Source organism: Apium graveolens, unplaced genomic scaffold (assembly GCF_009905375.1).
Source record: "Apium graveolens cultivar Ventura unplaced genomic scaffold, ASM990537v1 ctg6176, whole genome shotgun sequence".
In the NCBI taxonomy this organism is placed as follows: domain Eukaryota; kingdom Viridiplantae; phylum Streptophyta; class Magnoliopsida; order Apiales; family Apiaceae; genus Apium; species Apium graveolens.
This window is the reverse complement of record NW_027419254.1, coordinates 26,253-53,257: the sequence shown is the minus strand read 5'-3', so window position 1 is coordinate 53,257 and position 27,005 is coordinate 26,253. Positions and strand designations below refer to the sequence as shown.

Here is a 27,005-nt window from a genome sequence, read left to right as displayed (position 1 = left end):
GAGGGGGAGGTAGGTTGACCGGAAAAAAAATAGGGAAGGGGGAGGGAGGTGCGGCGTGAGGGAAAGGGGAAAGAGGGGGGGTGGAACGCGTAAGGTAGGGGTGAGGGGGTTTAGGGTTTAGGGTTAGTTTCTTATATAATTTGTTTTTGTTTTTGTGTGTAAATATTTTTTATAAATGTAATTTCAACCGTTGGATGTGTGATAGTAGTCGAATATGGTCCGTTAAATATAATTCATGCATATCGCTGACGTGACTCTAAATACAACATCGCCCGTCGAATTTAGGAGTGTCAATTTTGTAATAATATTATTATATATTATATATTTGATAACTTTTATAGGACATAAATATTAATTAATATTTTCCTTACAAAGATTATTATATTCCAAATTTTAAATTTATTTTTGAGAATTCAATGTTTTAAGAAAAAAATTTAATTCATGATTTGGATCGATTTTATCATAAATACCACATTTTATAAATATTTTTAAAAAAAACTCCAAACATCAGTTTGGGACAAAAATCAGTATATTTTTGTGATATGACAAAAATTTTGGAAAAAATAAATATATTTGATTTGCCTTTTTAATAGTCAAAGAGTAGTTTGACCAGTACTTCTAATTAGTGTTTAATCCCATATTGATGTTTCGATATTTTTAAAATATTAATGAATGATCCAACCGTACAGATGTCAAGATCTGTATATTTTAGTGATATGATAATAATTTAGAAAAAATAAATATATTTGTTGCTTTTTAATAGTCAAGAGTAGTTTGACGAGTACATATAACTAGTGTTTAATCCCATATTGATGATTCGATATTTTAAAAATATTACTGAATGATCCAACCATACGAATGTCAAAATCGATATATTTCAGTGATATGACAAAAAATTTAGAAAAAAATAAATATATTTGTTTTCTTTTTTAACAGTAAACTAATAATTTGACCCGTACTTCTAACTAGTGTTTAATTCCCATTTTGATGATTCGATATTTTTAAAAATATTAACGAATGATTCTAACCGTACGGATGTCAAGATCTATTTATTTTATTGATATGACAAAATTTTTTTAAAAAAAAAGAAACATATTTGGTTTGCCTTTTAAGAGTCAAAGAGTAGTTTGACCCGTACTTCTAACTAGTGTTTAATCCCATATTGATGTTTCGATATTTTTAAAATATTAATGAATGATCCAACCGTACGGATGTCAAAATCTATATATTTAGTGATATAACAAAAATTTTAGAAAAACATAAATATATTTGGTTTACTTTTTTAACAATCAACTAGTAATTAGACCCCTACTTCTAACTAGTGTTTAATCCCATATTGATGATTCGATATTTTTAAAAATATTAATGAATGATCTAACCGTACGGATGTCAAAATCTATATATTTTAGTGATATGACAAAAATTTTAGAAAAAAAATAATATATTTGGTTCACTTTTTTAACAGTCAACTAATAATTTGACTAGTACTTCTAACTAGTGTTTAATCCCATATTGATGATTCGATATTTTTAAAAATATTAATGAATGATCTAACCGTACGGATGTCAAGATCTATATATTTTAGTGATATGACAACAATTTTAGAAAAAAATAAATATATTTGCTTTACTTTTTTAACAGTCAACTAGTAATTTGACTTGTACTTCTAACTAGTGTTTAATCCCATATTGATCATTCAATATTTTTAAAAATATTAATGAATGATCTAACCGTACGGATGTCAAGATCTATATATTTTAGTGATATGACAAAAATTTTAGAAAAAAATAAATATATTTGTCTTACTTTTTTAACAGTCAACTAGTAATTTGACCCGTTCTTCTAACTAGTGTTTAATCTCATATTGATGATTCGATATTTTTAAAAATATTAATGAATGATCTAACCGTACGGATGTCAAGATCTATATATTTTATGAAATGACAAAAATTTTAGAAAAAAAGAAATATATTTGGTTTGCCTTTTTAAGAGTCAAAGAGTAGTTTGACTAGTACTTCTAACTAGTGTTTAATCCCATATTGATGTTTCGATATTTTTAAAATATTAATGAATGATCCAACTGTACGGATGTCAAAATCTATATATTTTAGTGATATGACAAAAAATTTAGAAAAAATAAATATATTTGGTTTCCTTTTCTAACAGTCAACTACTAATTTGACCCGTACTTCTAACTAGTGTTTAATCCCATATTGATGATTCGATATTTTTAAAAATATTAATGAATGATCTAACCGTACGGATGTCAAGATCTATATATTTTATTGATATGACAAAAATTTTAGAAAAAAAGAAATATATTTGGTTTGCCTTTTTAAGAGTCAAAGAGTAGTTTGACCAGTACTTGTAACTAGTGTTTAATCCCATATTGATGTTTCGATATTTTTAAAAATATTAATGAATGATCCAACCGTACGGATGTCAAGATCTATATATTTAGTGATATGACAAAAATTTTAGAAAAAAATAAATATATTTGGTTTGTTTTTTTAACAGTCAACTAGTAAATTGACCAGTACTTCTAACTAGTGTTTAATCTCATATTGATGTTTCGATATTTTTAAAAATATTAATGAATGATCCAACTGTACGGATGTCAAAATAGTTAAAATTTAAATATTCAAATTACTTACACTTTCCCGTGAACTTGTTTTTTGACAATTTTCATATCCGTATTTAAAACAAATACAAAATAAATTAAAACTGAAATTATAATTATTAATTGAACGATAAATATCTAACTATCATAATAATCTTTTTTTGCACGAACTAAAATATAAATTTCGTGTAAATTTTATTCTATATTTTTTTCCAAAAAATTTCCACTCTTTTAAAAATAATTCGACCGAAATCGGTTGAATTTAGTACAAAATTCGTTGGCGGGAAAATTCCCTCCATTTTTTGTCAAGGCTAAATTCGACCGAATGCGGTTAAATTTGGGAGCACGCCCAAAAAATGGAGGGAATTTTCCCGCCAACGAATTTTGTACTAAATTCAACCGATTTTGGTCGAATTATTTTTAAAAAGAGCGGAAATTTAGGAGCACGCCTAAACTCAACCGTATACAGTTGTATATAAATACGCTTGTATTTATCCGGTTGTAATTGACAAGGCTAAATTCGACCGAGTGCGGTTGAATTTAGGAGCACACCTAAACTCAACCGTATACGGTTGTATATAAATACGGTTGTATTTATTCGGTTGTAATTAGTAAGGCTAAATTCGACCGAACGCGGTTGATTTTAAGAGCACGCCTAAACTCAACCGTATACGGTTGTATATAAATACGGTTGTATTTATTCGGTTATATTTCAGCACTCTCTCCTTCAATCTCTATCATGGGCTCTTCTAGTTCCTCCTTCAATGGAAGGCACAGCCCTGTTAACGTTGGTGGAGTAAGACCATCGTTCAAACTCCAGGAACACGCTAGAAACCTCCAATTACAATTGAACCAAAATGGGTTAACTGAGTCTACATTTGCACCACGAAAGAGAGTGATAAATGTCTCGCCTGTGTCAACATTGGACACGATTTTGGCACGAGGGAGTCCAAGTCCAGGAACATCAGTGTCACCTTTTGTACCACAGGAGGAGATAGCTATGGCAGATAAAGGCTTTTATTTGTATCCCAGTCCACCGGCTACTGCTAGCAAGCCTCAACCACAGTTGCTTCCCTTGTTCCCAACATCTCCAGATTTGTAGTTATATTAGATAGTTTATTTATTTTTCTAATAAAATTATGTTTGTATAGAATTTGTAATTATATTCGATAGTTTATTTATTTTTTCTAATAAAATTATGTTTGTTTAAACTTTATTTTGGAAGGTATTAACATAATTTTAGGAATATGTTAACCTAACGGATCAAATTATAATCAAAACATGAGTTTGTTTGGTCCAAAAAACAGTATAACAACTTATCATTTTTCATTAAAAATGTTATTTTAAGTGTAATAAGCTATTTTTTTTTTTTTGCTAAATATAAGGTTCATTTATTAGTGTTCAACCTTAGCCTCCATCTTCTTCCTCGTAATAAGCTATTTTAAACGTGATAAGTTATGATTGGTTATTTCTTTATAGTTTCCTAAAAATTGTTAACACCACTTTCAAAAACATTATTAATATTAAAAATAAGAAAAAATATGCATCTTTAACTCTTCTAAAATTAATTCAAATTATAATTCTCTCTGAGTCGAATACCAAATAATCTCATAATCAATTCTTAATAATTAATACACATCAGAAAAATACAAATACTATATTTAAAAGTTAAATTAAAAATAGATGAAATTGAAAAAACACAAAACTTTCATTGAAATAGGATTCCATATGTTGAAATAGGATTCCTTATGTTTAACAAACAACCATAACTAAAAAATGGATGTTTTCGAAATAAAAAGAAAAAATTGAATTTAGGATTTGTAAACTAAAATTTTAGTTATAAAATAAAGAATTTATGGTGTAAGTATTAAAATATGAATAGCCATGTCACATTTTTGATATCTTTTGATTTAATAATATAGTATTGATATGTAATGGTATTATTAAATTTTAAAAATAAATATATGAGAATCTTTAACAATATTCTAAAACTTAATATTTTAAATATCCAAAATTTAGTAACTATATACTTCATTAAAATCAGTAATACATAATTATTATATTTTATTTAAATATCTTTTATAATTTTTTTTTATTTTACAAAAATTATTATATAAATAATAATATTAAGTTATAATTAGGCCGTGCATGAAACGGATTATAGGGTAGTAAATTATGAACTGAAAAATGGCAGAAAGTCTTGGCATGCAGACTCTGTGTTTGTTAATGCATGTCAATTTCATGTATAGACGCAAACTAAAAGGCAAAAGAATTTAAATTGGTTAAGTCAAACTTCATTAATGAGCATTTCTCTCTCGCATCAGAGTCGGCCGCCCCTAGCTTCACCTTACCCTAGCCGCCCTACCTTTTTTCCCCTTTCGACCATCTCTATCTCCATATTTATCTTCATCTTCTCCTTTCATTCACTTTTTCTTTAATAAAATCGAGATTTGTATTACAAAACTCGAAAAATCCATTACAATTCTTCACTTTAGTTTTCAGATCTATTAAGGTAAGAGCTTGGATTTTATAATAAAATTCAGTTTTTGGTTTCAAAATCTCTGGTCTAACAACATATTACAATTTGGTGTTATTCCGAGATTTTTGAATTTTTGGTTTTTTCGTATTGTTCTGTTGAAGTTATTATTTGTGTGTTTGATTGTCTCGCTTTATACGATTCTCGCATCAACAACACTTTCGGCAGGTCTATAGCTGGTGTTCGGCAGGTAGATAGCTGGGGTGCGTTTGGAACGGTGGTGAAAATCACATATGCTCACCTCTCACAAAAAATATTTGTTGATAATATGAGTCCTCTAAACTTCATTGTTGTAACTGAGTCCTCTGAAAATTGTAATATCAATCGAATTAATGTGAGGGTCAATTGTGAAACTACTGTTTACGGGGGAGATGCGTGTTGGATTGTCCGGGAAACCATTACCTTCATTTTTAATTTTCAGAATATTTGTATTCAGTTTGTTAAGCAATCCGGAAACAAAATGGCTAATTATTTAGCTCTATTTGTTTTTCAATCTGGTTGCATGATCAGTTGGGGGTTTGTCCCGATTGAATCTCTTTCAAGTCATTAATAAAATCTGCTTTAAATTTGGCAAAAAAAAGGCAAAAGAATTTCGGGACATTTGGGTCACTTTTTATTACTATTATTATTATTATAGATAGTTTCTTCTATTATAATTTGAAAATCCGAAATTATGTAAATAATGTATTATATGTAACATAATTATGATCAAATAATTTGTTATCCAAAATTTTATAAATTGGAAAATCAAATTTTAATTGTTTATAATCTAATAATGTCATTCAAAACTAAAATTTAGCACGAACAAATATTTAAAAAGAACCGAAATTAACTATATTATTTTACACAAACACCTCCATCTCCTCTATCCATTAGTTTAAGTTTATAATAATAACATTATATATATAGATCTCACCTATGAAAATTTATAATCATGTAACAGTATATTATAACATTATATTGATTAAATCAATTAAAACAAACAATTAGTATATCAACAAATCAATTTTCTTAGTATTTTGCAATTATCTAAAATAATAATTTAACTCAAATTTCAATACCATGTAACTAGTTAACATCAATCACCTACCTTCTTCCCAATACGCTACAAAATTGAAAGTTAAGGAGATGCCTACAGATAAGAAAAAAAGTTAAATAGATACATACAAATAATGACCTTTGAGTCTGACCTTTCCACCTGCACTTATATTTCCAAATTCAGTTCCTTAACGATTACTGTAGATCCTCATCACCACACAAAAGTCTTAAAGTCTTGCTTAATTCATTTTGGCCTATATTGGCTCGAGTATGCAACTAATTCATTTTTCAAGATGGTCTCTCTTCAAGAGTTGAAATAAACTTTTAGAGTCTCATTGCATTCAAAGTAGTTTTATCAACTAAGTGTATCATTTTCAACACTCTCTTTCTCTTTCAATCTCTATCATGGCTTCTTCTAGTTCCTCTTCCTCTCCCTAACCAAACAATAACAAATCACCGCAGCTAGAAAATGCCATTTGTGTTCATGTTGACCCATCAAACTATCATGATGTGGTCCAGAAATTAACAGGAGCCAGACCAGCAGTCGAGAAGCTCCCCATCACTACTTCTCCACATTTCAATGCAAAGCACAACCCTGTTAATGTTGGTGCAGTAAGACCATCGTTCAAACTCCAAGAACCGGCTAGAAACCTCCAACTACAGTTGAACCAAAATGGGTTAACTGAGTCTGCGTTTGCACCAAGAAAGAGAGTGATAAATGTCTCGCCTGTGTCAACATTGGACACGGTTTTGGCACGAGGGAGTCCAAGTCCAGGAACATCAGTGTCACCTTTTGTACCAGTGGAGGAGATAGCTATGGCAAATAAAGGCTTTTATTTGTATCCTAGTCCACCGGCTAGTACTGCTAGCAAGCCTCAACCACAGTTGCTTCCCTTGTTCCCAGCATCTCCAGATTCTTAAACTGGACCAAGGTTACTATGCTTTGTTATATTCAAATTGAATATTATTTATTAGATACTTTATTCTCTTTGTTCCCCGTATAGAATTTGTAGTTATATTAGATAGTTTATTTATTTTTTTAATAAAATTATGTTTGTTTAAACTTTATTTTGGAAGGTATTAACATAATTTTAGGAATATGTTAACCTAACCGATCAAATGAAATCAAAAATAATATTTTAAAAACAATATTATCAATCTATATATTTATATTATACTATTATAAGCAAAACATGAGTTTGTTTGGTCCAAAAAACAGTCTAACGACTTATCATTTTTCATTAAAAATGTTATTTTATGTGTAATATGTTATTTTAAACCTGATAAGTTATGATTGGTTATTTCTTTATAGCTTCCTAAAAATTGTTAACACCACTTTCAAAAACATTATTATTATTAAAAATAAGAAAAAAAAATGCATCTTAATCGGCTAAAATTAATTCAAATTATAATTCTCTCGGAGTCGCATACCAAATAATCTCATAATCAATTAATTCTTAATAATTAATACACATCAGAAAAATACAAATACTATATTTAAAAATTTAATTAAAAATACATGAAATTGAAAAAACACAAAACTTTCATTATGAAATAGGATTCCTTATGTTGAAATAGGATTCCTTATGTTTAACAAACAACGATAACTAAAAAATGGATGTTTTCGAAGTAAAAAAAAATTGAATTTAGGATTTGTAAACTAAAATTTTAGTTATAAAATAAAGAATTTATGGTGTAAGTATTAAAATATGAATAGCCATGTCACATTTTTGATATCTTTTGATTTTAATAATATAGTATTGATATGTATTGATATTATTAATTTTTAAAAATAAATATATGAGAATCTTTAACAATATTCTAAAACTTAATATTTTAAATATCCAAAATTTAGTAACTATATACTTCATTAAAATCAGTAATACATAATTATTATATTTTATTTAAATATCTTTTATAATTTTTTTATTTTTACAAAAATTATTATATAAATAATAATATTAAGTTATAATTAGGCCGTGCATGAAACGGATTATAGGGTAGTAAATTATGAACTGAAAAATGGCAGAAAGTCTTGGCATGCAGACTCTGTGTTTGTTAATGCATGTCAATTTCATTTATAGACGCAAACTAAAAGAATTTAAATTGATTAAGTCAAACTTCATTAATGAGCATTTCTCTCTCGCATCAGAGTCGGCCGCCCCTAGCTTCATCTAACCCTAGCCGCCCTACCTTCTTTTTCCCCCTTTCTACCATCTCTATCTCCATATTTATCTTCATCTTCTTCTTTCATTCACTTTTTCTTTAATAAAATCGAGATTTGTATTACAAAACTCGAAAAATCCATTACAATTCTTCACTTTAGTTTTCAGATCTATTAAGGTAAGAGCTTGGATTTTATAATAAAATTCAGTTTTTGGATTCAAAATCTCTGGTCTAACAACATATTACAATTTGGTGTTATTCCGAGATTTTTGAATTTTGGGTTTTTTCGTATTGTTCTGTTGAAGTTATTATTTGTGTGTTTGATTGTCTCGCTTTATACGATGTGTCTCGCTTTGTGCGATGTGGTGGTTCTGTTGAAAATGAATTGGATGGTGTATTGGGAGATCTGGATATCTCGCATCAACAACACTTTCGGCAGGTCTATAGCTGGTGTCCGGCAGGTAGATAGCTGGGGTGCGTTTGGAACGGTGGTGAAAATCACATATGCTCACCTCTCACAAAAAATATTTGTTCATAACATGAGGCCTCTAAACTTCGTTGTTGCAACTGAGTCCTCTGAACATTGTAATATCAATCGAATTAATGTGAGGGTCAATTGTGAAACTACTGTTTTCGGGGGAGATGCGTTCTGGATTGTCCGGGAAACCATTACCTTCATTTTTAATTTTCAGTAAGCAATCCGGAAACAAAATGGCTAATTATTTAGCTCTATTTATTTTTCAACCTGGTTGCATGATCAGTTGGGGGTTTGTCTCGATTGAATCTCTTTAAAGTCATTAATGAAATCTGCTTTAAATTTGGCAAAAAAAAAGGCAAAAGAATTTGGGGACATTTGGGTCACTTTTTATTACTATTATTATTATTATAGATAGTTTCTTATATTATATTTTGAAAATCCGAAATTATGTAAATAATGTATTATATGTAACATAATTTTGATCAAATAATTTGTTATCCAAAATTTTCTAAATTGGAAAATCAAATTTTAATTGTTTATAATCTAATAATGTCATTCAAAACTAAAATTTAGCACGTACAAATATTTAAAAACAACTGAAATTAACTATATTATTTTACACAAAGACCCCTCCATCTCCTCTATCCATTAGTTTAAGTTTATAATAATAACATTATATATATTGATCTCACCTATGAAAATTTATATTAATCATGTAACAGTATATTATAACATTATATTGATTAAATCAATTTAAACAAATAATTAGTATATCAGCAAATCAATTTTCTTAGTATTTTGCAATTATCTAAAATAATAATTTAACTCAAATTTCAATACCATGTAACTAGTTAACATCAATCACCTACCTTCTTCCCAATACGCCGTACAAAATTGAAAGTTAAGGAGATGCCTACAGATAAGAAAAAAAGTTAAGCAGATACATGCAAATAATGACCTTTGAGTCTGACCTTTCCACCTGCACTGCCTTATATTTCCAAATTCAGTTCCTTAACGATTACTGTAGATCCTCATCACCACACAAAAGTCTTAAAGTCTTACTTAATTCATTTTGGCTTATATTGGCTCGAGTATGCAACTAATTCATTTTTCAAGATGGTCTCTCTTCAAGAGTTGAAATAAACTTTTAGAGTCTCATTGCATTCAAAGTAGTTTTATCAACTAAGTGTATCATTTTCAACACTCTCTTTCTCTTTCAATCTCTATCATGGCTTCTTCTAGTTCCTCTTCCTCTCCCAAACCAAACAATAACAAATCACCGCAGCTAGAAAATGCCATTTGTGTTCATGTTGACCCATCAAACTATCATGATGTGGTCCAGAAATTAACAGGAGCCAGACCAGCAGTCGAGAAGCTCCCCATCACTACTTCTCCACATTTCAATGCAAAGCACAACCCTGTTAATGTTGGTGCAGTAAGACCATCGTTCAAACTCCAAGAACCGGCTAGAAACCTCCAACTACAGTTGAACCAAAATGGGTTAACTGAGTCTGCGTTTGCACCAAGAAAGAGAGTGATAAATGTCTCGCCTGTGTCAACATTGGACACGGTTTTGGCACGAGGGAGTCCAAGTCCAGGAACATCAGTGTCACCTTTTGTACCAGTGGAGGAGATAGCTATGGCAAATAAAGGCTTTTATTTGTATCCTAGTCCACCGGCTAGTACTGCTAGCAAGCCTCAACCACAGTTGCTTCCCTTGTTCCCAACATCTCCAGATTCTTAAACTGGACCAAGTTTACTATGCTTTGTTATATTCAAATTGAATATTATTTATTAGATACTTTATTCTCTTTGTTCCCCGTATAGAGTTTGTAGTTATATTAGATAGTTTATTTATTTTTTTAATAAAATTATGTTTGTTTAAACTTTATTTTGGAAGGTATTAACATAATTTTAGGAATATGTTAACCTAACCGATCAAATGAAATCAAAAATAATATTTTAAAAACAATATTATCAATCTATATATTTATATTATACTATTATAAGCAAAACATGAGTTTGTTTGGTCCAAAAAACAGTCTAACGACTTATCATTTTTCATTAAAAATGTTATTTTAAGTGTAATATGTTATTTTAAACCTGATAAGTTATGATTGGTTATTTCTTTATAGCTTCCTAAAAATTGTTAACACCACTTTCAAAAACATTATTAATATTAAAAATAAGAAAAAAAAATGCATCTTAATCGCCTAAAATTAATTCAAATTATAATTCTCTCGGAGTCGCATACCAAATAATCTCATAATCAATTAATTCTTAATAATTAATACACATCAGAAAAATACAAATACTATATTTAAAAATTAAATTAAAAATACATGAAATTGAAAAAATACAAAACTTTCATTATGAAATAGGATTCCTTATGTTGAAATAGGATTCCTTATGTTTAACAAACAACGATAACTAAAAAATGGATGTTTTCGAAGTAAAAAAAAATTGAATTTAGGATTTGTAAACTAAAATTTTAGTTATAAAATAAAGAATTTATGGTGTAAGTATTAAAATATGAATAGTCATGTCACATTTTTGATATCTTTTGATTTTAATAATATAGTATTGATATGTAATGGTATTATTAAATTTTAAAAATAAATATATGAGAATCTTTAACAATATTCTAAAACTTAATATTTTAAATATCCAAAATTTAGTAACTATATACTTCATTAAAATCAGTAATACATAATTATTATATTTTATTTAAATATCTTTTATAATTTTTTTTATTTTTACAAAAATTATTATATAAATAATAATATTAAGTTATAATTAGGCCGTGCATGAAACGGATTATAGGGTAGTAAATTATGAACTGAAAAATGGCAGAAAGTCTTGGCATGCAGACTCTGTGTTTGTTAATGCATGTCAATTTCATGTATAGACGCAAACTAAAAGGCAAAAGAATTTAAATTGGTTAAGTCAAACTTCATTAATGAGCATTTCTCTCTCGCATCAGAGTCGGTCGCCCCTAGCTTCACCTAACCCTAGCCGCCCTACCTTTTTTCCCCCTTTCGACCATCTCTATCTCCATATTTATCTTCATCTTCTCCTTTCATTCACTTTTTCTTTAATAAAATCGAGATTTGTATTACAAAACTCGAAAAATCAATTACAATTCTTCACTTTAGTTTTCAGATCTATTAAGGTAAGAGCTTGGATTTTATAATTAAATTCAGTTTTTGGATTCAAAATCTCTGGTCTAACAACATATTACAATTTGGTGATATTCCGAGATTTTTGAATTTTTGGTTTTTTCGTATTGTTCTGTTGAAGTTATTATTTGTGTGTTTGATTGTCTCGCTTTATACGATGTGTCTCGCTTTGTGCGATGTGGTGGTTGTGTTGAAAATGAATTGGATGGTGTATTGGGAGATCTCGATATCTCGCATCAACAACACTTTCGGCAGGTCTATAGCTGGTGTTCGGCAGGTAGATAGCTGGGGTGCGTTTGGAACGGTGGTGAAAATCACATATGCTCACCTCTCACAAAAAATATTTGTTCATAACATGAGGCCTCTAAACTTCGTTGTTGCAACTGAGTCCTCTGAACATTGTAATATCAATCGAATTAATGTGAGGGTCAATTGTGAAACTACTATTTTCGGGGGAGATGCGTGTTGGATTGTCCGAGAAACCATTACCTTCATTTTTAATTTTCAGAATATTTGTATTCAGTTTGTTAAGCAATCCGGAAACAAAATGGCTAATTATTTAGCTCTATTTATTTTTCAACCTGGTTGCATGATCAGTTGGGGGTTTGTCTCGATTGAATCTCTTTAAAGTCATTAATGAAATCTGCTTTAAATTTGGCAAAAAAAAAAGGCAAAAGAATTTGGGGACATTTGGGTCACTTTTTATTACTATTATTATTATTATAGATAGTTTCTTATATTATATTTTGAAAATCCGAAATTATGTAAATAATGTATTATATGTAACATAATTTTGATCAAATAATTTGTTATCCAAAATTTTCTAAATTGGAAAATCAAATTTTAATTGTTTATAATCTAATAATGTCATTCAAAACTAAAATTTAGCACGTACAAATATTTAAAAACAACTGAAATTAACTATATTATTTTACACAAAGACCCCTCCATCTCCTCTATCCATTAGTTTAAGTTTATAATAATAACATTATATATATTGATCTCACCTATGAAAATTTATATTAATCATGTAACAGTATATTATAACATTATATTGATTAAATCAATTTAAACAAATAATTAGTATATCAGCAAATCAATTTTCTTAGTATTTTGCAATTATCTAAAATAATAATTTAACTCAAATTTCAATACCATGTAACTAGTTAACATCAATCACCTACCTTCTTCCCAATACGCCGTACAAAATTGAAAGTTAAGGAGATGCCTACAGATAAGAAAAAAAGTTAAGCAGATACATGCAAATAATGACCTTTGAGTCTGACCTTTCCACCTGCACTGCCTTATATTTCCAAATTCAGTTCCTTAACGATTACTGTAGATCCTCATCACCACACAAAAGTCTTAAAGTCTTACTTAATTCATTTTGGCTTATATTGGCTCGAGTATGCAACTAATCATTTTTCAAGATGGTCTCTCTTCAAGAGTTGAAATAAACTTTTAGAGTCTCATTGCATTCAAAGTAGTTTTATCAACTAAGTGTATCATTTTCAACACTCTCTTTCTCTTTCAATCTCTATCATGGCTTCTTCTAGTTCCTCTTCCTCTCCCAAACCAAACAATAACAAATCACCGCAGCTAGAAAATGCCATTTGTGTTCATGTTGACCCATCAAACTATCATGATGTGGTCCAGAAATTAACAGGAGCCAGACCAGCAGTCGAGAAGCTCCCCATCACTACTTCTCCACATTTCAATGCAAAGCACAACCCTGTTAATGTTGGTGCAGTAAGACCATCGTTCAAACTCCAAGAACCAGCTAGAAACCTCCAACTACAGTTGAACCAAAATGGGTTAACTGAGTCTGCCTTTGCACCAAGAAAGAGAGTGATAAATGTCTCGCCTGTGTCAACATTGGACACGGTTTTGGCACGAGGGAGTCCAAGTCCAGGAACATCAGTGTCACCTTTTGTACCAGTGGAGGAGATAGCTATGGCAAATAAAGGCTTTTATTTGTATCCTAGTCCACCGGCTAGTACTGCTAGCAAGCCTCAACCACAGTTTCTTCCCTTGTTCCCAACATCTCCAGATTCTTAAACTGGACCAAGTTTACTATGCTTTGTTATATTCAAATTGAATATTATTTCTCTTTATTCCCCGTATAGAATTTGTAGTTATATTAGATAGTTTATTTATTTTTTTAATAAAATTATGTTTGTTTAAACTTTATTTTGGAAGGTATTAACATAATTTTAGGAATATGTTAACCTAACGGATCAAATGAAATCAAAAATAATATTTTGAAAACAATATTATCAATCTATATATTTATATTATACTATTATAAGCAAAACATGAGTTTGTTTGGTCCAAAAAACAGTCTAACGACTTATCATTTTTCATTAAAAATGTTATTTTAAACCTGATAAGTTATGATTGGTTATTTCTTTATAGCTTCCTAAAAATTGTTAACACCACTTTCAAAAACATTATTAATATTAAAAATAAGAAAAAAAATGCATCTTAATCGCCTAAAATTAATTCAAATTATAATTCTCTCGGAGTCGCATACCAAATAATCTCATAATCAATTAATTCTTAATAATTAATACACATCAGAAAAATACAAATACTATATTTAAAAATTAAATTAAAAATACATGAAATTGAAAAAACACAAAACTTTCATTATGAAATAGGATTCCTTATGTTGAAATAGGATTCCTTATGTTTAACAAACAACGATAACTAAAAAATGGATGTTTTCCAAGTAAAAAAAAATTGAATTTAGGATTTGTAAACTAAAATTTTAGTTATAAAAATAAAGAATTTATGGTGTAAGTATTAAAATATGAATAGCCATGTCACATTTTTCATATCTTTTAATTTTAATAATATAGTATTGATATGTAATGGTATTATTAAATTTTAAAAATAAATATATGAGAATCTTTAACAATATTCTAAAACTTAATATTTTAAATATCCAAAATTTAGTAACTATATACTTCATTAAAATCAGTAATACATAATTATTATATTTTATTTAAATATCTTTTATAATTTTTTTTATTTTTACAAAAATTATTATATAAATAATAATATTAAGTTATAATTAGGCCGTGCATGAAACGGATTATAGGGTAGTAAATTATGAACTGAAAAATGGCAGAAAGTCTTGGCATGTAGACTCTGTGTTTGTTAATGCATGTCAATTTCATTTATAGACGCAAACTAAAAGGCAAAAGAATTTAAATTGGTTAAGTCAAACTTCATTAATGAGTATTTCTCTCTCGCATCAGAGTCGGCCGCCCCTAGCTTCACCTAACCCTATCCGCCCTACCTTTTTTTTCCCCTTTCTACCATCTCTATCTCCATATTTATCTTCATCTTCTCCTTTCATTCACTTTTTCTTTAATAAAATCGAGATTTGTATTACAAAACTCGAAAAATCCATTACAATTCTTCACTTTAGTTTTCAGATCTATTAAGGTAAGAGCTTGGATTTTATAATAAAATTCAGTTTTTGGATTCAAAATCTCTGGTCTAACAACATATTACAATTTGGTGTTATTCCGAGATTTTTGAATTTTTGGTTTTTTCGTATTGTTCTGTTGAAGTTATTATTTGTGTGTTTGATTGTCTCGTTTTATACGATGTGTCTCGCTTTGTGCGATGTGGTGGTTGTGTTGAAAATGAATTAGATGGTGTATTGGAAGATCTCGATATCTCGCATCAACAACACTTTCGGCAGGTCTATAGCTGGTGTTCGGCAGGTAGATAGCTGGGGTGCGTTTGGAACGGTGGTGAAAATCACATATGCTCACCTCTCACAAAAAATATTTGTTCATAACATGAGGCCTCTAAACTTCGTTGTTGCAACTGAGTCCTCTGAACATTGTAATATCAATCGAATTAATGTGAGGGTCAATTGTGAAACTACTGTTTACGGGGAGATGCGTGTTGGATTGTCCGGGAAACCATTACCTTCATTTTTAATTTTCAGAATATTTGTATTCAGTTTGTTAAGCAATCCGGAAACAAAATGGCTAATTATTTAGCTCTATTTGTTTTTCAATCTGGTTGCATGATCAGTTGGGGGTTTGTCCCGATTGAATCTCTTTAAAGTCATTAATGAAATCTGCTTTAAATTTGGCAAAAAAAAAAGGCAAAAGAATTTCGGGACATTTGGGTCACTTTTTATTACTATTATTATTATTATAGATAGTTTCTTCTATTATAATTTGAAAATCCGAAATTATGTAAATAATGTATTATATGTAACATAATTATGATCAAATAATTTGTTATCCAAAATTTTCTAAATTGGAAAATCAAATTTTAATTGTTTATAATCTAATAATGTCATTCAAAACTAAAATTTAGCACGAACAAATATTTAAAAAGAATCGAAATTAACTATATTATTTTACACAAACACCTCCATCTCTTCTATCCATTAGTTCAAGTTTATAATAATAACATTATATATATAGATCTCACCTATGAAAATTTATAATCATGTAACAGTATATTATAACATTATATTGATTAAATCAATTAAAACAAACAATTAGTATATCAACAAATCAATTTTCTTAGTATTTTGCAATTATCTAAAATAATAATTTAACTCAAATTTCAATACCATGTAACTAGTTAACATCAATCACCTACCTTCTTCCCAATATGCCGTACAAAATTGAAAGTTAAGGAGATGCCTACAGATAAGAAAAAAAGTTAAGCAGATACATGCAAATAATGACCTTTGAGTCTGACCTTTCCACCTGCACTGCCTTATATTTCCAAATTCAGTTCCTTAACGATTACTGTAGATCCTCATCACCACACAAAAGTCTTAAAGTCTTACTTAATTCATTTTGGCTTATATTGGCTCGAGTATGCAACTAATTCATTTTCAAGATGGTCTCTCTTCAAGAGTTGAAATAAACTTTTAGAGTCTCATTGCATTCAAAGTAGTTTTATCAACTAAGTGTATCATTTTCAACACTCTCTTTCTCTTTCAATCTCTATCATGGCTTCTTCTAGTTCCTCTTCCTCTCCCAAACCAAACAATAACAAATCACCGCAGCTAGAAAATGCCATTTGTGTTCATGTTGACCCATCAAACTATCATGATGTGGTCCAGAAATTAACAGGAGCCAGACCAGCAGTCGAGAAGCTCCCCATCACTACTTCTCCACATTTCAATGCAAAGCACAACCCTGTTAATGTTGGTGCAGTAAGACCATCGTTCAAACTCCAAGAACCGGCTAGAAACCTCCAACTACAGTTGAACCAAAATGGGTTAACTGAGTCTGCGTTTGCACCAAGAAAGAGAGTGATAAATGTCTCGCCTGTGTCAACATTGGACACGGTTTTGGCACGAGGGAGTCCAAGTCCAGGAACATCAGTGTCACCTTTTGTACCAGTGGAGGAGATAGCTATGGCAAATAAAGGCTTTTATTTGTATCCTAGTCCACCGGCTAGTACTGCTAGCAAGCCTCAACCACAGTTGCTTCCCTTGTTCCCAGCATCTCCAGATTCTTAAACTGGACCAAGGTTACTATGCTTTGTTATATTCAAATTGAATATTATTTATTAGATACTTTATTCTCTTTGTTCCCCGTATAGAATTTGTAGTTATATTAGATAGTTTATTTATTTTTTTAATAAAATTATGTTTGTTTAAACTTTATTTTGGAAGGTATTAACATAATTTTAGGAATATGTTAACCTAACCGATCAAATGAAATCAAAAATAATATTTTAAAAACAATATTATCAATCTATATATTTATATTATACTATTATAAGCAAAACATGAGTTTGTTTGGTCCAAAAAACAGTCTAACGACTTATCATTTTTCATTAAAAATGTTATTTTAAGTGTAATATGTTATTTTAAACCTGATAAGTTATGATTGGTTATTTCTTTATAGCTTCCTAAAAATTGTTAACACCACTTTCAAAAACATTATTAATATTAAAAATAAGAAAAAAAAATGCATCTTAATCGCCTAAAATTAATTCAAATTATAATTCTCTCGGAGTCGCATACCAAATAATCTCATAATCAATTAATTCTTAATAATTAATACACATCAGAAAAATACAAATACTATATTTAAAAATTAAATTAAAAATACATGAAATTGAAAAAACACAAAACTTTCATTATGAAATAGGATTCCTTATGTTGAAATAGGATTCCTTATGTTTAACAAACAACGATAACTAAAAAATGGATGTTTTCGAAGTAAAAAAAAATTGAATTTAGGATTTGTAAACTAAAATTTTAGTTATAAAATAAAGAATTTATGGTGTAAGTATTAAAATATGAATAGTCATGTCACATTTTTGATATCTTTTGATTTTAATAATATAGTATTGATATGTAATGGTATTATTAAATTTTAAAAATAAATATATGAGAATCTTTAACAATATTCTAAAACTTAATATTTTAAATATCCAAAATTTAGTAACTATATACTTCATTAAAATCAGTAATACATAATTATTATATTTTATTTAAATATCTTTTATAATTTTTTTTATTTTTACAAAAATTATTATATAAATAATAATATTAAGTTATAATTAGGCCGTGCATGAAACGGATTATAGGGTAGTAAATTATGAACTGAAAAATGGCAGAAAGTCTTGGCATGCAGACTCTGTGTTTGTTAATGCATGTCAATTTCATGTATAGACGCAAACTAAAAGGCAAAAGAATTTAAATTGGTTAAGTCAAACTTCATTAATGAGCATTTCTCTCTCGCATCAGAGTCGGCCGCCCCTAGCTTCACCTAACCCTAGCCGCCCTACCTTTTTTTCCCCTTTCTATCATCTCTATCTCCATATTTATCTTCATCTTCTCCTTTCATTCACTTTTTCTTTAATAAAATCGAGATTTGTATTACAAAACTCGAAAAATCCATTACAATTCTTCACTTTAGTTTTCAGATCTATTAAGGTAAGAGCTTGGATTTTATAATAAAATTCAGTTTTTGGTTTCAAAATCTCTGGTCTAACAACATATTACAATTTGGTGTTATTCCGAGATTTTTGAATTTTTGGTTTTTTCGTATTGTTCTGTTGAAGTTATTATTTGTGTGTTTGATTGTCTCGCTTTATACGATTCTCGCATCAACAACACTTTCGGCAGGTCTATAGCTGGTGTTCGGCACGTAGATAGCTGGGGTGCGTTTGGAACGGTGGTGAAAATCACATATGCTCACCTCTCACAAAAAATATTTGTTGATAACATGAGTCCTCTAAACTTCATTGTTGCAACTGAGTCCTCTGAAAATTGTAATATCAATCGAATTAATGTGAGGGTCAATTGTGAAACTACTGTTTACGGGGGAGATGTGTGTTGGATTGTCCGGGAAACCATTACCTTCATTTTTAATTTTCAGAATATTTGTATTCAGTTTGTTAAGCAATCCGGAAACAAAATGGCTAATTATTTAGCTCTATTTGTTTTTCAATCTGGTTGCATGATCAGTTGGGGGTTTGTCCCGATTGAATCTCTTTCAAGTCATTAATAAAATCTGCTTTAAATTTGGCAAAAAAAAGGCAAAAGAATTTCGGGACATTTGGGTCACTTTTTATTACTATTATTATTATTATAGATAGTTTCTTCTATTATAATTTGAAAATCCGAAATTATGTAAATAATGTATTATATGTAACATAATTATGATCAAATAATTTGTTATCCAAAATTTTATAAATTGGAAAATCAAATTTTAATTGTTTATAATCTAATAATGTCATTCAAAACTAAAATTTAGCACGAACAAATATTTAAAAAGAACCGAAATTAACTATATTATTTTACACAAACACCTCCATCTCCTCTATCCATTAGTTTAAGTTTATAATAATAACATTATATATATAGATCTCACCTATGAAAATTTATAATCATGTAACAGTATATTATAACATTATATTGATTAAATCAATTAAAACAAACAATTAGTATATCAACAAATCAATTTTCTTAGTATTTTGCAATTATCTAAAATAATAATTTAACTCAAATTTCAATACCATGTAACTAGTTAACATCAATCACCTACCTTCTTCCCAATACGCCGTACAAAATTGAAAGTTAAGGAGATGCCTACAGATAAGAAAAAAAGTTAAGTAGATACATACAAATAATGACCTTTGAGTCTGACCTTTCCACCTGCACTGCCTTATATTTCCAAATTCAGTTCCTTAACGATTACTGTAGATCCTCATCACCACACAAAAGTCTTAAAGTCTTGCTTAATTCATTTTGGCCTATATTGGCTCGAGTATGCAACTAATTCATTTTTCAAGATGGTCTCTCTTCAAGAGTTGAAATAAACTTTTAGAGTCTCATTGCATTCAAAGTAGTTTTATCAACTAAGTGTATCATTTTCAACACTCTCTTTCTCTTTCAATCTCTATCATGGCTTCTTCTAGTTCCTCTTCCTCTCCCAAACCAAACAATAACAAATCACCGCAGCTAGAAAATGCCATTTGTGTTCATGTTGACCCATCAAACTATCATGATGTGGTCCAGAAATTAACAGGAGCCAGACCAGCAGTCGAGAAGCTCCCCATCACTACTTCTCCACATTTCAATGCAAAGCACAACCCTGTTAATGTTGGTGCAGTAAGACCATCGTTCAAACTCCAAGAACCGGCTAGAAACCTCCAACTACAGTTGAACCAAAATGGGTTAACTGAGTCTGCGTTTGCACCAAGAAAGAGAGTGATAAATGTCTCGCCTGTGTCAACATTGGACACGGTTTTGGCACGAGGGAGTCCAAGTCCAGGAACATCAGTGTCACCTTTTGTACCAGTGGAGGAGATAGCTATGGCAAATAAAGGCTTTTATTTGTATCCTAGTCCACCGGCTAGTACTGCTAGCAAGCCTCAACCACAGTTGCTTCCCTTGTTCCCAGCATCTCCAGATTCTTAAACTGGACCAAGGTTACTATGCTTTGTTATATTCAAATTGAATATTATTTATTAGATACTTTATTCTCTTTGTTCCCCGTATAGAATTTGTAGTTATATTAGATAGTTTATTTATTTTTTAATAAAATTATGTTTGTTTAAACTTTATTTTGGAAGGTATTAACATAATTTTAGGAATATGTTAACCTAACCGATCAAATGAAATCAAAAATAATATTTTAAAAACAATATTATCAATCTATATATTTATATTATACTATTATAAGCAAAACATGAGTTTGTTTGGTCCAAAAAACAGTCTAACGACTTATCATTTTTCATTAAAAATGTTATTTTATGTGTAATATGTTATTTTAAACCTGATAAGTTATGATTGGTTATTTCTTTATAGCTTCCTAAAAATTGTTAACACCACTTTCAAAAACATTATTATTATTAAAAATAAGAAAAAAAATGCATCTTAATCGGCTAAAATTAATTCAAATTATAATTCTCTCGGAGTCGCATACCAAATAATCTCATAATCAATTAATTCTTAATAATTAATACACATCAGAAAAATACAAATACTATATTTAAAAATTTAATTAAAAATACATGAAATTGAAAAAACACAAAACTTTCATTATGAAATAGGATTCCTTATGTTGAAATAGGATTCCTTATGTTTAACAAACAACGATAACTAAAAAATGGATGTTTTCGAAGTAAAAAAAAATTGAATTTAGGATTTGTAAACTAAAATTTTAGTTATAAAATAAAGAATTTATGGTGTAAGTATTAAAATATGAATAGCCATGTCACATTTTTGATATCTTTTGATTTTAATAATATAGTATTGATATGTAATGATATTATTAAATTTTAAAAATAAATATATGAGAATCTTTAACAATATTCTAAAACTTAATATTTTAAATATCCAAAATTTAGTAACTATATACTTCATTAAAATCAGTAATACATAATTATTATATTTTATTTAAATATCTTTTATAATTTTTTTTATTTTTACAAAAATTATTATATAAATAATAATATTAAGTTATAATTAGGCCGTGCATGAAACGGATTATAGGGTAGTAAATTATGAACTGAAAAATGGCAGAAAGTCTTGGCATGCAGACTCTGTGTTTGTTAATGCATGTCAATTTCATTTATAGACGCAAACTAAAAGAATTTAAATTGATTAAGTCAAACTTCATTAATGAGCATTTCTCTCTCGCATCAGAGTCGGCCGCCCCTAGCTTCATCTAACCCTAGCCGCCCTACCTTCTTTTTCCCCCTTTCTACCATCTCTATCTCCATATTTATCTTCATCTTCTTCTTTCATTCACTTTTTCTTTAATAAAATCGAGATTTGTATTACAAAACTCGAAAAATCCATTACAATTCTTCACTTTAGTTTTCAGATCTATTAAGGTAATAGCTTGGATTTTATAATAAAATTCAGTTTTTGGATTCAAAATCTCTGGTCTAACAACATATTACAATTTGGTGTTATTCCGAGATTTTTGAATTTTGGGTTTTTTCGTATTGTTCTGTTGAAGTTATTATTTGTGTGTTTGATTGTCTCGCTTTATACGATGTGTCTCGCTTTGTGCGATGTGGTGGTTGTGTTGAAAATGAATTGGATGGTGTATTGGGAGATCTGGATATCTCGCATCAACAACACTTTCGGCAGGTCTATAGCTGGTGTCCGGCAGGTAGATAGCTGGGGTGCGTTTGGAACGGTGGTGAAAATCACATATGCTCACCTCTCACAAAAAATATTTGTTCATAACATGAGGCCTCTAAACTTCGTTGTTGCAACTGAGTCCTCTGAACATTGTAATATCAATCGAATTAATGTGAGGGTCAATTGTGAAACTAGTGTTTTCGGGGGAGATGCGTTCTGGATTGTCCGGGAAACCATTACCTTCATTTTTAATTTTCAGTAAGCAATCCGGAAACAAAATGGCTAATTATTTAGCTCTATTTGTTTTTCAACCTGGTTGCATGATCAGTTGGGGGTTTGTCTCGATTGAATCTCTTTAAAGTCATTAATGAAATCTGCTTTAAATTTGGCAAAAAAAAAGGCAAAAGAATTTGGGGACATTTGGGTCACTTTTTATTACTATTATTATTATTATAGATAGTTTCTTATATTATATTTTGAAAATCCGAAATTATGTAAATAATGTATTATATGTAACATAATTTTGATCAAATAATTTGTTATCCAAAATTTTCTAAATTGGAAAATCAAATTTTAATTGTTTATAATCTAATAATGTCATTCAAAACTAAAATTTAGCACGTACAAATATTTAAAAACAACTGAAATTAACTATATTATTTTACACAAAGACCCCTCCATCTCCTCTATCCATTAGTTTAAGTTTATAATAATAACATTATATATATTGATCTCACCTATGAAAATTTATATTAATCATGTAACAGTATATTATAACATTATATTGATTAAATCAATTTAAACAAATAATTAGTATATCAGCAAATCAATTTTCTTAGTATTTTGCAATTATCTAAAATAATAATTTAACTCAAATTTCAATACCATGTAACTAGTTAACATCAATTACCTCACTACCTACCTTCTTCCCCAAGCCATCAAATTCTCGAATTTTATAATAAATCTTTATCTCTAAAATAAATACTTATACATTACAAATGAAAACAGTTGTTACAAAGCACATATCTAGGCGGTACAAAATTAAAAGTTAAGGAGATACTTACAGAAAAGAAAAAAAGTTAAGCAGATACATGCAAATAAATGACCTTTGAGTCCCAACTTTCCAGCTGCACCGCCTTATATTTCCAAATTCAGTTCCTTAACAATTAGTGTAGATCGTCATCACCACACAAAAGTCTTAAAGTCCTACTTAATTCATTATGGCTTATATTGGCTCGAGTATGCAACTAATTCATTTTTCAAGATGGTCTCTTCAAGAGTTGAAATAAACTTTTAGAGTCTCATTGCATTCAAAGTAGTTTTATCAACTAAGTGTATCATTTTCAACACTCTCTCTTTCAATCTCTATGGCTTCTTCTAGTTTCTCTTACTCTCCCAAACCAAACAATAACAAATCACCGCAACTAGAAAATGCCATTAGTGTTCATGTTGACCCATCAAACTTTCGTGATGTGGTCCAGAAACTAACAGGAGCCAGACCAACAGTGGAGAAGCTCCCCATCACTACTTCTCCACATTTCAATGCAAAGCACAACCCTGTTAACATTGGTCCAGTAAGACCATCGTTCAAACTCCAAGAACACGCTAGAAACTTCCAACTACAATTGAACCAAAATGGGTTACCCGAGTCTGCGTTTGCACCAAGAAAGAGAGTGACAAATGTCTCGCCTGTGTCAACATTGGACACGGTTTTGGCACAAGGGAGTCCAAGTCCAGGAACATCATTGTCACCTTTTGTACCTCAGGAGGAACATTATTTGTATCCTAGTCCACCAGCTACTGCTAGCAAGCCTCAACCACAGTTGCTTCCCTTGTTCCCAACATCTCCAGATTCTTAAACTGGACCAAGTTTACTATGCTTTGTTATGTTCAAATTCAATATTATTCGAGATATTATGGATTAAAAATAAGAATATGTGGCATATTATTGATTCACAATAATAGCCTTTATTAAGTGAAACCTCTTTTTAAGTGATACCTTTATTTATTATTTATTTTAATTATAATTTAAAATTAATTTATATAATCATTTAATATTAATTTTTCGATCTCGGCCCATGTTTCTCACAGTTATCAACTAGTATATTATAAAGGGTTTGTCTAGTATGTGCCCATGAGCACATACTAAACAATAAAACTTAATAAAGTTTGGAGTGGCTTGATTGGTGTATTTGTTGTTAATGCAGGGGTCACCATTATTTAAGTACTCCTCTGTTTTTTATTATGTGATCTTTGATTTTGCACACACTAACTTTTAAGTGTTTTGACCGCATAGTTAGAATAATATTTTTAATTTTTCTTTCTGTGAATAAAAATATATAACTAAAACTTTAATTTAGAAAAATAAAAATTTTAAAAAAATTATTTTATCTATGTAGTCAAAAATACTCAGGATTGTGTGCAAGAAAGAGTCAAACGACATATAAATGAAAACAGAGGGAGTATTGGCCAATCTAAAATTATAAAAGTCTGTGTTTATGGCACACAACAAAACCGTATTATAAATCTTTAATCGGAGATAAGGCGAATATGGTACTGAAATTTATTCAAAACACAACTTGAACTACTTGCATGGAATCATAGACCAACAATTTTGTAAAATAAAAATGGCACATTAATGTGTGTTTATATTTTCAACACAACACGAAATTTTATAAGAATACTAAATAAAAGTTATAATTTATCGGAGTGATGGCAAGTTTTGAAGTCTGCAAAAGATGGAAATGCAAATAATGTTACTCCTCCGTCCCATCCCAATTTATGTGTCAAGACTTTTACCCGTAATTTAAGTTGCATTAACCGTATGTCTTTGTTAATTATTTTTCAAATTCTTTTGTGAATAAAAGTTTGAGATTTATATTTTTATCCACAAAAAAAATAATTACACTACGAGAAAAACGGCTATTTCCTACCAGCATTTTGGTAGGAAATGGTCTATTTCTGGTAGGAAAAGGAGGCAATTCCTACCAAAAGGCTTGGTGGGAGTTGCGCCAGTCGGAATTGCTTTGTGGTAGGAATTGATGTTTGTATTTCAATTGACCCCACTTGCCATAAAACGCCACATCACCTGCCACGTCATTCAAATATGGACCCTAGTTGATGATTTGGATTGTGTGGCCCAGATACGTGGCATGCCACGTGGCACGTCCCTTTGACAAAGTCAAGCCCTTTCCTACCAGAATTGGTAGGTTTTGTGTCATTTTTTCCTACCAACGGTTGGTAGGCTTTGATTGATCAACATTTTCTACCAACCTTTTCCTACTATATATCTTAGTTTATATAAGAACCAAACCTACCATTCTGGGTTTGTAATGGGTATTCTGGTAGGTTATATTTGGTAGGATTTATTATTTATTTGCCAAAAAAATTATTTATTTCTGGTCATTGCCATAAACTAAAGCCAAACACAAACTAAAACACAAGTAACCAACATACAAATACATAATCAACAAGCACAAAATAGAATTCAGTACATGATCAATTCCTAATTTGAACAATTGTATCATTTCCGGACATAGTTACCGGACACTAAGGATTGACCAACCATCATAATAAAAATAAAAGCTAAGTTTCCGGCAACTATATCCCTACTTCAGAAATTCACCATTATCCTAATAATGCTTACAAGAGCGTAATACTGAAAACAATCTAAGTCTAACCAAAAGCATTTTAACCAAAAGCATTTAAGTCTAACAATTTTAATGACAAACTTCATAAAATAAAGAGTTTCAGGGGAGCAGATTTAGTCATCCTCACGATCGGAGCCTTCAGAATTTCCTTCTTCATCTTCGCCTTCAGATGCGCCTTCTTCCCCATTAGCATTCTGACCTTCCCCATCAGCAGCCTCAACATCGCTTTCATCGTCAGAGATGTTTGTTACATCAGTCTCCTCATCAGAACTATAAAGAACCTGCAATACACAACCGATTCGCGATAAATCATCGACGCTGAATAAATGGCAGATTGGTACGAAAATTGCAAAAGAAAATTACCTCTTTTTCCTTCTCCTGATACCTCTTGAACATATCTTCCACAAGCTCTTTCACGAGATGCAGCACTTTATTTGAAACAAACTGAGTGAATTCACTATAAAACAAACTCAGATAAAAATAGATGTTGATAAATTTCACTATGAAACAAGCCTAAATTTGCATTAAGACACATAAAGACACATTTACAAAATTCAGCATTATGAACTGTATAGAGCAAATCAAATAAAGTTCTGGAGTTCACAAGATTTGGCTAATAAACATTAAGACATATTTGCAAAATCCAGCATTATGAAACAAGCCTAAATTTCACTATCAAAATCATCTTGAGATATATGGTAGAATCATCTATTCGGCTAATTAAAAAAAATC

General features: G+C 29.7%; 5 protein-coding genes across 5 annotated transcripts; all 5 read left to right on the top strand.

Moving 5' to 3' along the window:
- The first annotated feature begins 10,066 nt into the window (after positions 1–10,066).
- Positions 10,067–10,582, top strand: LOC141703076 (VQ motif-containing protein 11-like). Its single transcript, XM_074506685.1, has one exon. The coding sequence runs from the start codon at positions 10,067–10,069 to the stop codon at positions 10,580–10,582; it is 516 nt and encodes a 171-aa protein (XP_074362786.1).
- A 2,977-nt stretch (positions 10,583–13,559) lies between these two features.
- Positions 13,560–14,075, top strand: LOC141703075 (VQ motif-containing protein 11-like). Its single transcript, XM_074506684.1, has one exon. It carries the CDS (start codon positions 13,560–13,562, stop codon positions 14,073–14,075), a length of 516 nt encoding a protein of 171 aa, XP_074362785.1.
- A 2,938-nt stretch (positions 14,076–17,013) lies between these two features.
- LOC141703074 (VQ motif-containing protein 11-like) lies at positions 17,014–17,529 on the top strand. Its single transcript, XM_074506683.1, has one exon. It carries the CDS (start codon positions 17,014–17,016, stop codon positions 17,527–17,529), a length of 516 nt encoding a protein of 171 aa, XP_074362784.1.
- Positions 17,530–20,430: 2,901 nt separating this feature from the next.
- Positions 20,431–20,946, top strand: LOC141703073 (VQ motif-containing protein 11-like). Its single transcript, XM_074506682.1, has one exon. The coding sequence runs from the start codon at positions 20,431–20,433 to the stop codon at positions 20,944–20,946; it is 516 nt and encodes a 171-aa protein (XP_074362783.1).
- Positions 20,947–23,990: 3,044 nt separating this feature from the next.
- Positions 23,991–24,482, top strand: LOC141703072 (VQ motif-containing protein 11-like). Its single transcript, XM_074506681.1, has one exon. It carries the CDS (start codon positions 23,991–23,993, stop codon positions 24,480–24,482), a length of 492 nt encoding a protein of 163 aa, XP_074362782.1.
- The last annotated feature ends 2,523 nt before the right edge of the window (positions 24,483–27,005 follow it).

Bases quoted from the DNA above. Each gene is read 5' to 3' on its own strand.
- LOC141703076 (XM_074506685.1), top strand. From the start codon at position 10,067: ATGGCTTCTTCTAGTTCCTCTTCCTCTCCCAAACCAAACAATAACAAA.
- LOC141703074 (XM_074506683.1), top strand. From the start codon at position 17,014: ATGGCTTCTTCTAGTTCCTCTTCCTCTCCCAAACCAAACAATAACAAA.
- LOC141703073 (XM_074506682.1), top strand. From the start codon at position 20,431: ATGGCTTCTTCTAGTTCCTCTTCCTCTCCCAAACCAAACAATAACAAA.
- LOC141703075 (XM_074506684.1), top strand. From the start codon at position 13,560: ATGGCTTCTTCTAGTTCCTCTTCCTCTCCCAAACCAAACAATAACAAA.
- LOC141703072 (XM_074506681.1), top strand. From the start codon at position 23,991: ATGGCTTCTTCTAGTTTCTCTTACTCTCCCAAACCAAACAATAACAAA.